The sequence below is a fragment of the Taudactylus pleione genome, unplaced genomic scaffold (assembly GCF_031769625.1).
Source record: "Taudactylus pleione unplaced genomic scaffold, aTauple2 ptg000165l, whole genome shotgun sequence".
Classification (NCBI taxonomy): Eukaryota; Metazoa; Chordata; class Amphibia; order Anura; family Myobatrachidae; genus Taudactylus; species Taudactylus pleione.
The window spans coordinates 117,922-135,034 of record NW_028284567.1 but is presented as its reverse complement, the minus strand read 5'-3'; the positions used below and the strand labels follow the sequence as shown (position 1 = coordinate 135,034).

The following is a 17,113-nucleotide window of genomic DNA, read 5'->3' as shown; positions in this document are numbered from 1 at the left end:
GTGGTTCTCAAACTCGGTCCTCACACAGGTCACGTTTTGCTGGTGACCCAGTAGGTGCACAGGTGTAGTCATTACTCACTGACACATTTTAAAAGATCCACAGGTGGCGTTAATTATTTTACTTGTGATTCTGTGAGAAGAACTGGAAAACATGCACTGTTTGGGGTCCTGAGGACCGAGTTTGAGAACCTGTGGCTTAGGAGTGTAAGTACAAAGCCTTGGAGAGAGATAAAGTGGACGGAGATTAAGAACCATCCAATCAGCTACTAACTGTCATTTTTCAAACCGTCTTTAAAGTGACAGGAGCTGATTGGTTAGTACTTTATCTCTCTCCAAGGCTTAGTACATAGACCCCTTGATCTACACTATCACTGCATAATAGACACACGTCATATATTCAAAGAGACTTCTAAAGGCAAGACTACTTTTTGTACGTTCTGAACAATGAGCAAATTGTTTACGTTATTACGCAGTGCAAGTGAACGTCCATAATACAGTGCATCCGGAAAGTATTCACAGCACGTCACTTTTTCCACATTTTTTTATGTTACAGCATTATTCCAAAATGGAATAAATTCATTTTTCTCCTCAAAATTCTACACACAATACCCCATAATGACAACGTGTAAAGTTTTTTTGAGATTTTTGCAAATTTAATTAAAAAAAAACAACCTAAGAAATCACATGTACGTAAGTATTCACAACCTTTGCTCAATACTTTGTTGATGCACCTTTGGCAGCAAGTACAGCCTCAAGTCTTTTTGAATATGATGCCACAAGCTTGGCACACCTATCTTTCGGCAGTTTCACCTATTCCTCTTTGCAGCATCTCTCAAGCGCCATCAGGTTGGATGGGAAGCATCGGTGCACAGCCATTTTCAGATCTCTCCAGAGATGTTAAATCAGATTCAAGTCTGGGCTCTGGCTGGGCCACTCAAGGACATTCACAGAGTTGTCCTGAAGCCACTCCTTTGATATCTTGGCTGTGTGCTTAGGGTCGTTGAACTGCTGAAAGATGAACTGTCGCCCCAGTCTGAGGTCAAGAGCGCTCTGGAGCAGGTTTTCATCCAGGATGTCTCTGTACATTGCTGCATTCATCTTTCCCTCTATCCTGACTAGTCTCCCAGTTCCTGCCGCTGAAAAACATCCCCACAGCATGATGCTGTCACCACCATGCTTCACTATAAGGATGGTATTGGCCTGGTGATGAGCGGTGCCTGGTTTCCTCCAAACATAATGCCTGGCATTCACGCCAAAGAGTTCAATCTTTGTCTCATCAGACCAGATAATTTTGTTTCTCATGGTCTGAGAGTCCTTCAGGTGCATTTTGGCAAACTCCAGACGGGCTGCCATGTGCTTTTTACTAAGGAGTGGCTTCAGTCTGGCCACTCTACCATACAGGCCTGATTGGTGGATTGCTGCAGGGATGGTTGTCCTTCTGGAAGGTTCTCCTCTCTCCACAGAGGAATGCTGTAGCTCTGACAGAGTGACCATCGAGTTCTTGGACACCTCCCTGACTAGGGCCCTTCTTCCCCGACCGCTCAGTTTAGACAGCCGGCCAACTCTAGGAAGAGTCCTGGTGGTTCCGAACTTCTTACATTTATGGATGATAGAGGCCACTGTGCTCATTGGGACCTTCAAAGCAGCAAATATTTTTCTGTACCCTTCCCCAGATTTGTGCCTCGAGACAATCCTGTCTCGGAGGTCTACAGACAATTCTTTGGACTTCATGCTTGGTTTGTGCTCTTACATGCACTGTCAAGTGTGGGACCTTATATAGACAAGTGTGTGCCTTTCAAAATCATGTCCAATCAACTGAATTTACCACAGATGGACTCCAATTTAGTTGTAGAAACATCTCAAGGATGATCAGTGGAAACAGGATGCACCTGAGCTCAATTTTGAGCTTCATTGCAATGGTTGTGAATACTTATGTACATGTAATTTCTTAGTTTTTTCTTACTCAATTTGGAAAAATTTCAAAGAAACTTTTTACACGTTGTCATTATGGTGTATTGTGTGTAGAATTTTGAGGAGAAAAATGAATTTATTCCATTTTGGAATAAGGCTGTAACATAACAAAATGTGGAAATGGTGACGCACTGTGAATACTTTCTGGATGCACTGTAGATAAAGGTGTCTATGTACTAAGCCTTGAAGAGAGATAAAGTGCCACTCAATGAGCTCCGAACTGTCATTTTTCAAACACAGCCTGTAAAGTGACAGGAGCTGATTTGTTGGTACTTTATCACTGTCTACTTAGTACTTAGACCCCATTTTGTGTTCATTAAAAAAGTAATGGTTAAACTTTTTTTTAAATAAAATGAACTGGGTCATGCAGATGTGTCCACATCCATCTATCCTCCATGCGCTACAAGTCGTGCCACACATCTTTAGTCTTTCGTGAGACTTTTCACCTTCAAATGCGTCGAATAGCTAGCACAAGCAGCTTCTGCTGATTAAAATGATATGCAGCATGCCTGTGTTCTCTGTGCGTCTGTGGGTGTATCTTCATGTGAAATGCTACGTTAGTGTCAGCGGCTGTAACGTAGCGTTTCGCATGCAGATACACCTGCATATTATTTTAATCAGCAGAAGCTGTTTTTGCTAGCTAATTGCAACACTGTGTGAATAAGATGCATTTGAAGGTAAAAAGTTGTACGAAAGACGCTCAGTGCTACCGTGTCACGCCACTGCATGGCGCGATCAGGGCCGGCGCAAGGTTTCTTGGCACCCTAGGCATTTCTTCAGCCTTACGCCCCCCACCTGCCCCAACCCTTGATAGCTACACAAGCCCTTATACAGTGCCCCCAGTAGTGCCAGCAGTAGTGGTCCCCTCTATGCAGTGCCCCCAGTAGTGGTCCCCCCATGCAGTGCCCCCAGTAGTGGTCCCCCCATGCAGTGCCCCCAATATAGTGCCACTTATACAGTGTCCTCAGTAGTGCCCTTTATACAGTGCCCCCAGTTGTAGTCCCCCACCTATGCAGTGCCCCTTACATAGTGACCCCAGTAGCAACCCTCCCTATGTAGTTCCCCCAGTATTGGTCCCCCCGATGCAGTGCTCCCAGTAGTAGTCTCCCCCCCCAGCAGTGCCCCCAGTAGTAATACCCCCAGTAGCAGCCCTCTCCCAGCAGTGCCCATAGTAGTAGTCCCACCTCCCCCCAGCAGTAATCCCTCCCTATGCAGTGCCCCCAGTAGTGGTACCACCAGTGCAGTGCCTCCAGTAGCAATGCCCCAAGTAGTAGCCCCCAGCAGTAATCCCCCCTCTATGTAGTGCCCCCAGTAGCAGTCTCCCCCCAACAGTAGTCCCCCCCAGCAGTACCCCTAGCAGTAATCCCCCTCTATGCAGTGTCCCCCAGTAGTGGTCCCACCAGTGTGCAGTGCCCCTAGTAGTAACCCCAGCAGTGCCCCTAGTAGGCCCCCCAGCAGTGCTCCTAGTAGTCCCCCTAGTAGTACCCCCATCAGTGCCCTAGTAGTACCCCCAGCAGTGCACCTGGTAGTACCCCCAGTAGTAGTCTCTCCCCCGCCATACAGACACACACACAAAAAAAACAAGAACCTCCCCTTACCGTTATCCCCGCTCCGGCATGCTCCTCCGTCCGGCGTCCTCCCGGGCCGGCCCGCTCTGCATGATGGGAGAGAAGTCATGACGTCTCTCCCATCAGACACTGCGGGAGCCGGAAGATGGCAGCCCGGCTCCGGCAGTGGGTGCAGCAGCCGATGAGAGTCTGTCTGACTCTCATCGGCTGCTAAAACAAACACACAGCTGCCGGCGCCGGTGGCTGTGTGTTTGTTCCTAGTAGTGTAGTGCAGACGGCACTTATATGCCGTCCACACTACCGCCTTGAAGAGGCCGGCGCTCTTAGGCAAATGCCTAAGTTAGCCTAGTGGTAGTGCCAGCCCTGGGCGCGATTAGAAGGGCTGTTTAACGTGCAAGGAGGCTAGATGTATGACGACTAGGGATGTGTAGGCTCGGATAGGTTCGAGTTTGCACGTGGAGTTCGGATTTTTCCCTCCAAAAAAACGGAACTCAGAACGAGGCAAAACGTCATCTTACATGGACGAACATCATCATTCCTGGACAAAAGACCAGGAATAATGATGTTCGTCCATGTAAGATGACGTTTTGCCTCTTGCTGAGTTCCGTTTTTTTGGAGGGAAAAATCCGAACTCCACGTGCAAACTCGAACCTATCCGAGCCTGCACATCCCTAATGAGGACACATCTGTAGTTGCTACGACGGTGTGCAGTCGCATCCATTAATGCAGGTGGGAGTGTGGGGGACTCAACGCTATTGTACTGACTTGCACAGCACGCTCATTCATTTTCATACCGTTGTTTTCTTCTCTCTTAGCTCGTGGACTGGATCACATAGCAGAAAATATCCTGTCCTACCTGGATTCCAGATCGCTGTGCTCTGCAGAGCTGGTGTGCAAGGAGTGGTACCGAGTGACCTCTGACGGGATGCTGTGGAAGAAACTTATAGAGAGAATGGTGAGAACAGACTCTTTGTGGAGAGGACTGGCAGAAAGGAGAGGATGGTAAGCGTAGTCTCTGTCACTGCATCTCACAGGCTAATCCTTTTAAATGCCCGACATGTTTCACTTTAGGTAATAGTGCTGTAATTAGTCGGCTGCAGCGTTTGATCTTTCCTTAATCTGTATTTTTTTATTAAACCTGGCAGTCTTTTTATGGTACAGTTTGATCAGAGTTATTAAAGTTAATGGTGCCCCATGGCTAAGGTTGCGTTGAGAATCTGCGGTGTCTTGTGACTGAACTCTGGATTAGGTGAGCTGTGCATATCTTGGGATGTTTAAGTTAATTTCAACAAAATGAAATCTGTACAAGGCGTGCCATTCACTACAGTAACTGCTGCTTCATAGATTAGAGCATATAAGCAAAATGTACTAAAAAAGAAAAAGGCTCCTATTGTACAAATAGAATGGTGGTGTGGTAAATGCTGACCTTTTCTCCATTAATTTCAGGGCAAAAATTGGACCATGGAATTCCCTGCAAAAATGACAGGCAATGTTGCATTCACAATTTGTGCTGTTGTAATCCGACTGCTTATCTTGGCTCATGAAGTTGCAGTATACATGTCAAGCCAGTAGATGGCGCACCAAGACAAATACTACATATAGTCGCTGCACATGTTACTTGCAACCTTTCGGTGTTACTGTAGGTTAAGTAACAACGGGTTTGGGATCTACAAGATAGTGCAGTTGGACTTCCAGCGCACAGCATTGCACTGAAAATTGGTGGTCCTATCATGCTTCTGCGGAACTTGACTCCGCCCCAGCTATGCAACGAATCCCAACTTAATTAAGTTCCTCTGTCGAGAAGTGACTAAGGCAAAGATTCTAACGGAATCTGGTGCAGGTGGACAAACATCGACAAGTCCCATGCGAGACTGCCCGATGACTTAAGATAGCAGTCATTTAAAAGGCAAAACCAAGTTGATTTTGCCATTAAGTGACTGCTGCTTTAAAAGATCGGGCAGTCTCGCATGGAACTCGCCGATGCTTGACGTCCGCGGCCTATTACATATACCCTATGGTTTAATGATACAGAAGGAAGGTTAAAAAGATTAAGAATGTATTTAGTAAAATGTTCAGGAGGTCATCTACAAGGCAATAATTGAGAGGCTAATTCCATTCAAAACTAAGAATGTCATTTTGGGTGGGATCAAGAGACCTAGAATAAAATATAAAATGTTGTCGATCCCGGGATTCAGTGACTAAACCAATGTATCTTATCAGTCCAAGCAGAATGATTTGCTCTAATGCCTATCACCTTCCCCTGTGTGTTCCTACTGAAACTGCTAGATGCATTTGAGCACCCAATATTTACCCCAACTCTGGATAAGTAGAATTCAATAAAAAAATAAATTTTCAGGTGTATTATTAGACTGCGATTTTAGCTTTGAGTGGAGCATCCTTTAAAATTAACTGATGGTGGTAAATCCCTTAAATCAGATGTAATATGAAAAATGTCTTCATGTACCGCATCAATATATGATGTAATGTATTCTGTGTGTTCTTTGGTCTTGTTTGTGTTGTCAGTTACTGTATACTGTATGTCAACTTAACAAATGCATTGCCTGGTGCAAAAATCTTAATGTCCTTCAGGAGTATTAACATGTTATTTTAGAATGGAGGATAAGCCTTCCTGAATCTGCCAGTGTTAAACTGTTTCTTCTCTGTCTTATGAGCCCATCGAGCCCTATTACCTGTCTCCTGGAACTACAAAGCAGTCAGCTTTTTAGAATAGCCTCTGTAAATATGAATGAGAACATTTGCATTGAGCCATCTTTTTGTAGTGTTCTAGCACAATAATCTTTCCTATTTTTCAAGCAAGACCCAGTTCAGGAAAGTGAAATGTCAGACGTACTCAACTGTAATGCTGCTATTTAATCTCCAGCCGTGCAGTGTTACAGAATGATGGAGTGACGTCTCCTAAAAAAGAAAATAAAACATTTTAACTGAAATTTGTGAATACTTATGAATCCCTTTAAAATATCACTGCTCTGTAACTTTCTCATAGCTGCAAAGAAGGGTTGTGCGACTGTGCCCACCATCCAAAGCACAAGGCCAAGGGTGCAGCACAGCCTTTGCACTGATGGTGACATTTGCCATCTTGTGGGGTGCCTACATAAAAAGCGGCAGAGTGCATTCTTAGGACGTGCCCAGCACCCATCGTCTTCTGAAGTTCCTGCCTTCATGCTGCTCCGGCACTGTTTTGTGACGTCATGACATAACTTAGGTGGGGTGTACCGGCCAGGGGCTCCATTGCGCCTTGCTACAACTGCACTTACCTACAATTGTTGAATTGATTCCTCCCCGTCCACCATGAAATTTCTGTTGCAATGACAACTGCAACAGGTACTGCCCTGCTCCTATTTTGAAAACCTGACTGGTATAATCTGACTGAAAGCGCCACCCTATATTCATCTATGGCATTTAAATGGCTTCCCTTGCTTCAGTTACTTTACCATATAGCCCAGAGGCGAAAAGCTTTACTAACTGAATTATTAAACACCTACTGATGATGTAAAGCCACTCCACATCAAAGTTTTGTGCAGATATTCATATTTAAATATAAATTTTCTACAAATTCAAAACACATTTTAAATAAAAAAACAGTAGAAATCTGTCTAATGGTGCGTACACATGGTCAGATTTTGTAGGACAATATAAACGATATCGTTTATCGTTAAGATCGTCCATATTTTGGCCCCTTCTAACCCCTAAATGACGGACGATGCGCGGGCACGGATGGTCGTTAATGACTATCGCCCATGCATGCAGTCCAACCTGGTCGATATCGACCAGGTCACTATAGGGACCCGCGATTGCTGATAGCGGGTTGTTAAGTCGTTTGGGGGTTGGTGCTGTGCTGGATGATCGATATCGATCATCCAGCACATGCAGGACCATCAGACAACGATATCTTTATCGTTGTCTGATCTGACCGTGTGTATGCACCATTACACCTAGACAAATTTTACTTCGCGAGCAATCACTTCTTGCAAACGCTGGCACTGACATTTGTAGGGATACCGCTGTTCTTTTTACTATTATGTACTTCTGTATTCAGGGTTCAGCCCCTCTCGCTGCACCTAATGATCTGGTTGCTGTTACTTTCACACTTTATTGTTCTAACGTTGTGATGCTTGTCCTGTGGCCCTCACATGTAGCGAACAGACAGTTGCTCTTTTGTAGCAAGATATTTTAATTTCACAGCTTGTACATTACTCCACCCTAGATGGCATCAGTGAATTTAGAATTTGGATACAGTTTTATTAGCAGTATATAACGCATAGTAATACATGTAAACTCTCTCACTTTCTAATGAATATTGTATTTTTATTTTATACTTGCAAAGATATGGACGAAGTTAATACATATATACTCCATTAATCATCAGGCTTTGGGTCTCGCAAGGTTCAGCTGGCAAGGCGCAGATTTAGTTGTTTTAATACTAGTAAAGAGATTATGTAAAATGAGTTTACTATATCAGCAGAGGCTTTTCTTCAATGTATATTCCATCTGATATCTCTGGATATAAAGTTATGTTCCGAATACTTTTGGTGAAGTAAATTAAAAACCGAAGCAACGTATCGGCTAAGATGGCATTTGTAATGAGTTGGCGTTCAGGAAGAAATCACAGTTCTGTTTTTGGATATGTACATTTTTCTTTTTCTCATTGAGAGAATGCATATTCCTGTGTGTATAGTGTTGTAAGTCTCCTGGTGCTTGTCATCTGCTGTCGCCTACAACAAAGTGTCACAACACCACCGTGGAAGTATTGCAGCACTGTGGCGTGGTGGGCATGCAGAACATTTCCAGAGAGTACAAGTTAGAAAGAAAAAGCAATGTATAGAGAGTAAAAGTTTCAGAACTCGAACCGTAAAAATGTCCCTATTTAGTTGTGCTGTGTAATCTAAACATTTACGGGGCTGATTCTTAGTAGGACGCAGCCACGTCTATGTGTGTGCGGCTTTTGTTCCTGTAGCATCTGCAAATTATGCCAATATCGGTACAAGCCCTTCCCTGGTGTTCAACTCTGCGTCTGAATGTGCAAAGACTTGAAACGCCCTCTTTGTGCATCTTTAGACGCTTAACTACAACTTGGTGCGTCTTTAGATGCAAACATCGGTCACACCATCAAACTTCAAAGCATCAAAACAAGCCCATGCTAGGTGCAAATCCTCCATCTGAGTATGGTCTCCAGTGTAATCGATGAAGCGCTTGTCAGTCCCGTGACACTCCCATAACCTGGCCATAAGTACATCTCTGTGCATCTGAATAGCCACCGCCGAAGAATGCCCAGTACATTTTTGAGGCCTGGCGTGTCAATGGATCATTGCAACTCTGTGTACACACGTCGCGGGACGCATGTGCCGTGTGACTTTTTCAGCAACTTCAATGCATGCACAGTTGACAAACATATGACCATTTGCGTGAATATCCGCAAAGCATCCGAGTCAGAATCGGGCCCTTTATGTTCTTGCTCTGTGCTACGAGCACGTTTTGGAAGTGTAAGAGTCTAATTACTAAGACATGTGACAGAGCAGGTTTTCCATCATCGTTTATTGCAAAGATGTGGCACTGCCTATTGCCATAATACATCACTAAAATCTTGCCAAGGCAGCAGTGTAACAGAAAACATAACACCACAGTCCTTTTTTAACTAGGCTTCATCCTGCTATTCATAAGGAAGCTATAGCCGAGGTCCCGGTGAATCTTATCGCTGGCGTGGATTACCCCTGGCAGTAGCAGTTCTATTTCTGGTATTGATCCTATAACAATTTTTATTTTATTTTATTTATGCCTTTCTCCAGCAAAGAGGTGAAAAGCGGCGATTGGCGACAAGCGCAATGTTTTCGCTACGTTACAGTGTCACGGCCACTGACACTGTAATGTAGCATTTCGCATGCAGGTATAATCACAGCCGCACACAGAGAATATAGGCATGCCGCATATCATTTCAATCAGCCGAAGCTGGTTGTACGTCCTACGTGCGAATAAGACTCATTTGAAGGGAAAGGGTCGCACAAAAAAGATGCTCATGCTACTAAGTGACACAGCCCTCACGCATTATGTGTAGCGCACGGAGGATAGATGTACAGATGTGTCCAGCATTTGTTGCTCATAGAGCACCATTGAAGGCCACATTTTTTATTAAAAACTGCAGCGGGAGGGTGGAGTGCACAAGGACGAGCCCGCTATGTGCGTTTTTTGGTATAGCTGGCGTGTGGGCTAGAGGTTAGGTGATCACCTTGCAAACAGTGCTTGTCCCGGGTTTGAGACCTGGAAAAGAATATTTTATTGGCGCTGTCCCAGACTTGGGGCCATATTCAATTTGAGGCGAAAACCCGTTATCGGGTTTTATCGCCGATGACGTTATTTTCGCCTATTGTCATTATTCCCGTATTCAATTACAGAGACTTTTCGCCGGTGCGAAAAGTCAATATAACAAAACGGGGATAAGTTTTCTCCAGCCTTTAGCTGGTCAAAAAAAGTGCAGAATTGGGGTTTAGGGGTGCAGGCTTAAAAAAAAAAATAGGCTTCACCCCTGTGAATGACCCCTAAAAACAATGTGTGGTAAAAAAAAAAAATAGGGACACCCCAAAAAAATATTTTTACATTTTGGGGTAAAAAAAAACAATAGGGAAAACACTTGTAAAATAGATAAATTCAATCCAGAGGGGTTCCAAAATATGCGGCAGGTGTTTTCTCCATTGCGGGTAGTAGTTGCAGGTACAATATATGATTGCACCCATTTTCATGTACCCCAAATTTGATGGGCATAGTTACTTTTTCCCCCCAAAATTGCTAAATGCTCTTCTACATCACCTTCTTCAAAGCCACATTTATTCACCTTCCGCGGCTATTTAAAAACCCGACTTCCCTTCAGCAGGCAAAAACGGGGGTACCCATAGTGATCCCCCATGTCTGGACATCTTTGGGGGGGATCTCTGGTGCATGCCCAGTGGAGCCGCTCCATACGCCAGTCGCGCTATGCTGTGGTGTACGGAGGATCACAGTACTACACATGCCCAGTGGGTCGGGAGTCACACGCAATGAACATGGGGTCGCTGTATTACAAACTGACTGTGCAGTTGATGTTGCACTTGCGTCAATGTCGGCACAGTCGGCGCTGTCCCAGACTTAGACACTATAGTGATTTCTTGACTTTAGAAACTAGTACTGGGCTCTGTTTAAAAGTGAGGTCTCTGTATTACAAACTACTGCGCGGTTGACACATCTGTACAAAGGAAAAAATGGGGGGGAGGGGGGCTAGAATCTCACTGGTAAAGTGCTCTTTGAATGATTATTGTTGTATGGAAGTAAATCAATACCCTACTGTTCATTAGTTTAGGGGCTTATGTTTTTCACTCAGTGTTTCAAGTAAACTTTAAATTTGATAAGTGTATAAATGATCATCATCTATTTTAATATATGCAACTGCATTGAAACAATAACTCTCCACATCTTCTTCTGATTGTCTGACTCCTGATATTACCTTCTCTCTACAATTTACTTCTTTTTTCAGTCTTTAAAATAACTCCGTCCTACTTCCATGAGCGTATTACACTGTCCTGAGAACAGTAAATGAGTAAAACCATTGGGTAGTCTCGCAACGGACGACCCGGTCTGACTGTTATAGACCCACTTTATTGATTGTAAAGATTAGGATAGTGTCATATAAGAGAAGGTTTCAGCCAGTGACCTTTTGCGAGTCCTGATTTCTGAATTCATGTTTACAAAAAGCCACATAAACGTATTTGTTGTGAAAATTCAAGTTATATTAAAATAATTTATGCAAATAAAATAACCATGCAGCAGCAATATCTTTTATTACAGTTAGTTTTACTGGTGAGAAGGATATTCAGAAAGTGCCAAGGTCTGTAAAGGAAAAATGCCCCCTGGGCAGCCGTAGCTGTTCATTAACATGATAGATTAAAGCAGGTTTTTATTGTTTTCTACGCCACCAAACGGAGACGCTTTTCTTTACATTGGGACTCGGTAGAGTTTGGCACCTGCTAAATATACAGACTGAATCTGTCTGCACTGGAAGCTCTGCGTTTCTCACATACCCCTAAGTGGCAGGGGAAGTAAGCTGTCTTAATTTACATCCGATATGGTACATACTGTATGTGATATCTTTTGTTACATGTGCACACACTGTAAATGTGACTCCTGATCTCTCTTGCCATTGTAGGGGTCAGTATCTGTTTAAAAACAAGCCACCCGATGGAAAGACACCACCCAATTCCTTCTACAGAGCACTTTATCCCAAAATTATCCAAGACATCGAGGTAAGCACGGCTAACACAATGCTATGTTGCCGTTAAAAGAACAGTTACTCAGAAGACTTGATTCATCCCAGCTCTTAGTTGGTTTCTCGCCCCCAAAACCAAAGTTATTAACTGATGCCATGGAATATCAGGATTACTCAAACAAGGAAATGAGTTGATTGAAACTTATAAGGTAACAGGAATGCCATAACCATTATATTTTGTTAACTTGTAAGACTAACCTTCCAAAATAATATATATATCTAATTAACATAGTTATTTATTAGTAAATACAAAATAATTAACAAGTACTTTTGCAACTTTCCAGCGAAAAGATAAAAGATGTTGAATTGTTATTACGTTTTATTTCCCTTGTTTAAATACCAGAGTTCCCTTAGGATGTTTTTACAAAATGTTTTTGTTTTGTTTAATTTGTGTTCTGTCTTTCCCTGCCAATACCAGACAATAGAGTCCAACTGGCGCTGTGGGCGGCACAGCTTACAAAGGATTCACTGTCGGAGTGAAACGAGCAAAGGAGTCTACTGCTTACAGTATGACGACCAGAAGATTGTGAGCGGCCTCAGAGATAACACCATTAAGGTGAATTTTGGACATTGCCGGAAATGTTTTTGGAAGGTTTGGTCTTGTTTTCTAAAAAAATAAATAAATAATTCCTTGTTCTATCATTTATGTGATGCATGTATTCTAGAGCAATTGTTCTCACAATATTTCCACTCACACTCTTTTGACTATCAAGGGCCTGATTGTGAGTCACGCTCAACTTCACATGTGGCCGCATCGAACGATTTTTCAGAGCATGTGTCCCGGGCTGCATGTGTATTTTTGCAGTCGCACAATTTAGAGCGGTACTTAATTCAGCAATTTCCCTGCAGATGCTAAATGGCCGTTTCTGGGTGTTTATGTGACAGTAACAATGCGAACGCATGCAAGAGATCTGTTCTTCTAGTGTGTCACCAGAGATATGTTCTATTTGTGTGTATAGACAGATTTCCTGGTATTGGTTAGGTGTAAGTGCCGATAATGGTGCTGACTGCTGCTCATGGAAGTATGGTAGTGAGGGCGATGCATTTGCAAAGATGCGCAGGACTCAGATTACGCATGTATACTTGCATTAGGATTCCATTCGCATTCTGTTTGCAGCGGGCTCCCGAAGTTGTGTTTGCCTTACATGCTACTCTGGATCAGACTCTAAGTATCTTATTTAAAAGCAAATAAGACGTCAAAGTAGAATATGTATATCTAAAATGTATCTGTATCTATTATTGTAATGTCCTGGTTTCTATGACGTATTATGTTGTGCACTCTGCCTTCTGATTTTTTTTTTTAGAACAATAATGATGCCAGGCTTATGGGAACCCCCCTCACCGTATAAGATTAACCACTCTAGAACCCATCGGGTGAATTCACATCCATGAACCCGGGCTTAGGGCCTGTTTCAGCAAGGATCGCAACTGTTATTACGCACACAATCGTTCTGCGCATGCATCGCAGTGCACTTGCGCGAACCAGCCACTGTGATCGGGACTGCCCGACCCATCGCAGAGTGATGAACAGGAAGTAATGTTTGGTGGAGGTGGCGGGTGGGGGGCTCGGTGAAACACAGCTGTGCCTGTGCGCTTGATCGCCGTTGCAGGGGCGTGCATAAATTAGGCACTGGGATGCCATACACGCAGCTTGGGCTTCCACTTCTTGCGATGAGGTTACCAATTTCTGAGTAAGGTCAGACCTTGTGCAAGGGTGCGTGAGGCTGCGATGGTACTCCATGTTACCGATGGTTTCGCAGTCTTGCTAGACATTACAGATGTGTGTAAGGTAAAGGGGGTGTCCTTATGATAGGCTGCGTGTGGTATTGTGATCGCAGACATTAGCATATCTTCGCAGTGAGACTGTGTGCGTAATCGCTATTGCAATCGCAGTTGCGATCCATACTGAATCATGTCCTTAGAACTTATTGATATTTTTAGTAAATTGCAAAACTCTGCATTGGATCGGGGCATTATGATTTGTGTTATTATATAGAAAACCTTTAAGAATAACATTATAGTTTTATTGTCCATACAATTTCTGATTTTGCTTCCTGGGCATGAATGGAACAACACTGCTCGTGAATTAAAGAGTAGTGAAATTAAAGTGGGGGTTTAGGAGCGGCTCGGAACACTGTGCACATTGCATCTAGTGGTTACGTTATAATCTGTCAATGCTGACCTCTTCTTTTTTTTTTTCTTTTTTTTTATTAATTCCCTCCTCCCCCCTTATTCTAGATTTGGGATAAAAATACATTGGAGTGTAAACGAGTACTGACAGGTCATACTGGGTCTGTTCTTTGCCTGCAGTATGACGAGAGGGTAATCATCACTGGCTCCTCGGACTCCACAGTCAGGTACAGTATCTAGTTATTACTGTGATCTCACCACTGAATAATTGAATATATAAAACAACATCCGTCCTCTCCCTATTCACGTCACACTATAAATAATGTGTTTTTGCAATGCACTAACCCTATAGCTTAGTCTTATTTTACAGCTGTACCCAAGTGATGGTCTCTGTAATATGTCTGCTAACATGTGCTGACTAGTCCAATGGATCACCAGATTCAAGGGTTCTCAGTCGAGGCTTCATGTTATAATACTTTGTTCAGTGCTACCATCGGCTGGCATTTCGCTGCAGGATTGTTTAAAAGTAAAAAAAAAAAACTGTTGATAAGTGAACAGTAAAGTTTAATAGGTGTTGTGTGTCCTCTTCTGAAAACACATTTCATTTGAGCATGTTTTAGTTTTTATTGTGCATCTGGTGTTAGTGTGTTGGGGAAGTTGATTGGTCTTCATGCCCTTGGGGTGCCTCAGTTTCTGTTTAGAAATAAAAACCGAGCCCTACGGAGTGCCGCAAATCCACATTTAGCTGTATTGGATTTAAAGGCACAGAGTAAAATGGAGGATTTCACAAGGGTGGGAAGATTAAGTCTCAAGGAATGAAGAGGTTAATAATTGACAGTCAGTGGATAATCGCTATGACTGGTAGAAAGGGGCTGGCTAATTATCCCTCAATGAAAGGACACTTCTGCAAGATTATTAAGTTAACATTTAATATCTCAAGCTACCCATACACAGGCAGAACTGAAGCTAAGCCGCTGGATCGTTTTACGTTTGGTCACCAATGAACGGTTAATATGAAGTCTGTTTTGGTCCTGAGGTTCCTCTTATGGAATGGGAACATTCAGCTTGGAATTGTTGATTTGTGTTTGCAGTGAGGTCTGTCCTTCGCTTGGGCAGCGTGGGGCCTTTTCAGTAATTAGTCTTTTACGTTTCTCTCCTTAGCCTTTTACAATCAGTTTAAGGAGATGATGGCCCTTGTAATAAAAGGCAGTAATGTGGAAGAAGCATTGTGAGTCTCCCTGTAGTTTGTAGCTGTTGGTTTACTGAAGATGCAGCATGAGACTTTTAATGTTAATGGCTACAATAAACGTATGGAGGCAAGACTTTTTTTTTTTTTTTGTCTTAGATATTTTAAAGGAAAAGTGACCATTTAAAAATTAGAGGGTCATATTCATGCACCTTTTAATTCTATCACTTCGTCTTCGTGCGCGCACCCACGATCCGCACAACTCAATCAGAAATGCCAATTCGAACTACGCAGTGAGCGTGTGCAAATGTTGACCAAAACGCGAGGAGGGAAAATAGAAAAAAAAAAGGGGGGAGACATTTCTGGACCCCAAAAAAGTGACCACTTCATTAGCAGACCACCATAGTGTGAGTTATACCAAAACTGTGCAAATCATTGACAATAATGTAGCCCTAAAACACACAGATAAAAGAACACCACCTTTAGTTACAGAAAATGAATAAATTTGTTAGTGGTTTTGGTTGGCGCTACTTGCCAATAGACATGTATAACTTTAAACGTTCCACAAAGTTATATTCATATAGGAATAAAAATGTATATACAATTTATTCCAGAGAATACATAAACATTTAAACAAAAAATATATGCAGAATAATAAGGGGGGTATAATTCCAATTGTCAGCCGATGTTTGACGCTGCGTTGGGCTAGTGCTATAATAAAGCATAGGGTCCTGGGCTCAGCAACTCTGCACCACCGCAGGGAGCTGTGTGCAAATATCCCCTCCGTCTCACATGCAGTCTGTTGCAAGTTGCAACGCATTTCAGATCTCCAGGATCCTTCCTCAGACAAATATTCCTATATGAATGAATACAACTTTGTGGAGCGTTACAGTTATACACTTTTATTGGCAGTAGCGCCAACCAAAGCCACTAATAAATGTATTAAACTTAATTAGCGGAATCATATTGAAGACTGTAAGTGGGCATAAGGAAAGTACTGTTTCAAAAGGCTGTTTGTGCAATGTAAAAAAAAAAGTAAAATAATGTAAAAGCTGTAGAATTTAATTTAATTACAAAGGAATTAACCGGAAAAATTCAAGAAAAATAAGTTGAAAAAAAGATGCCTTTGGGATCATTTGAGGCTACTTTAAAAAAAATTTTTTTTAAATTGTAATATTAATTATTTAGATAAAAAGCTTATTTTGGGGTAGCTCGAGGCCAATTTTTTTTTCACTGCAAAAATAACATTTATCTATTGGCCCAATTAAGCTTATTGACAACTTTCAAATGCATAATTAGGCATTGGATAGGAGGTGTCCAAGGGGTTCTGAAGCAAATCCCGACATTTTAGCTTAAACGATATTAAGCTATTAAAGATATTTCCTACCTTTTCACCTGCTCAGGGGGGTGCGAACAAAAATAGAATTTAATATGAAAAAGAAATACAACTTTGGAATTGGAATGTAAATGTAATTTGCTGTGAATTCGCCTCGCGGGACCAAACTCACACCTACTTGAATTCCCCCCAAAGGGTCACTGCACCCAAAAATTAGTCGTAATGTTTCAGAAAAACTGTTCTTGCCCTCTGCTAGATTCCAATATTTAATGGTTGTTTATCCTTACTGACACTATGGGGTATTTTTTACTAAAGCTCAGGTTTTTAGAAGTGGAGGTGTTGCCCATACCAACCAATCAGATTCTAGATATTATCTTCTGGAAGGCGCTAGATAAATGAGAAGTAGAATCTGGTTGCTATGGGCAACACCTCCACTTCTAAAAACCTACACTTTATAAATGTACAGTACCTATATGCCGGTCTTATTCAAAATGGGCAAATGTTAGTTGTCGATGCTACTCCCCTTGTCTTTGTGTATGAATAAAGAAATCCAGAAAGCATGACCTGTTGGGGTACTTAAGGACTGGACCACTGCAGTGTACAGTCTTCAAACT

The 17,113-nt window shown here is 42.5% G+C and overlaps 1 protein-coding gene across 3 annotated transcripts in view; it reads left to right on the top strand.

Moving 5' to 3' along the window:
- BTRC (beta-transducin repeat containing E3 ubiquitin protein ligase) overlaps positions 1-17,113 on the top strand; it is a 249,753-nt gene that overhangs the window by 190,343 nt on the left and 42,297 nt on the right. For all 3 annotated transcript variants that reach the window (XM_088475194.1, XM_088475195.1, XM_088475193.1), the window contains 4 exons: positions 4,355-4,541; positions 11,728-11,824; positions 12,266-12,403; positions 14,086-14,204. In XM_088475194.1, the coding sequence (XP_088331320.1) occupies positions 4,355-4,541; positions 11,728-11,824; positions 12,266-12,403; positions 14,086-14,204 (541 nt within the window). The remainder of the gene's footprint in view (positions 1-4,354; positions 4,542-11,727; positions 11,825-12,265; positions 12,404-14,085; positions 14,205-17,113) is intronic.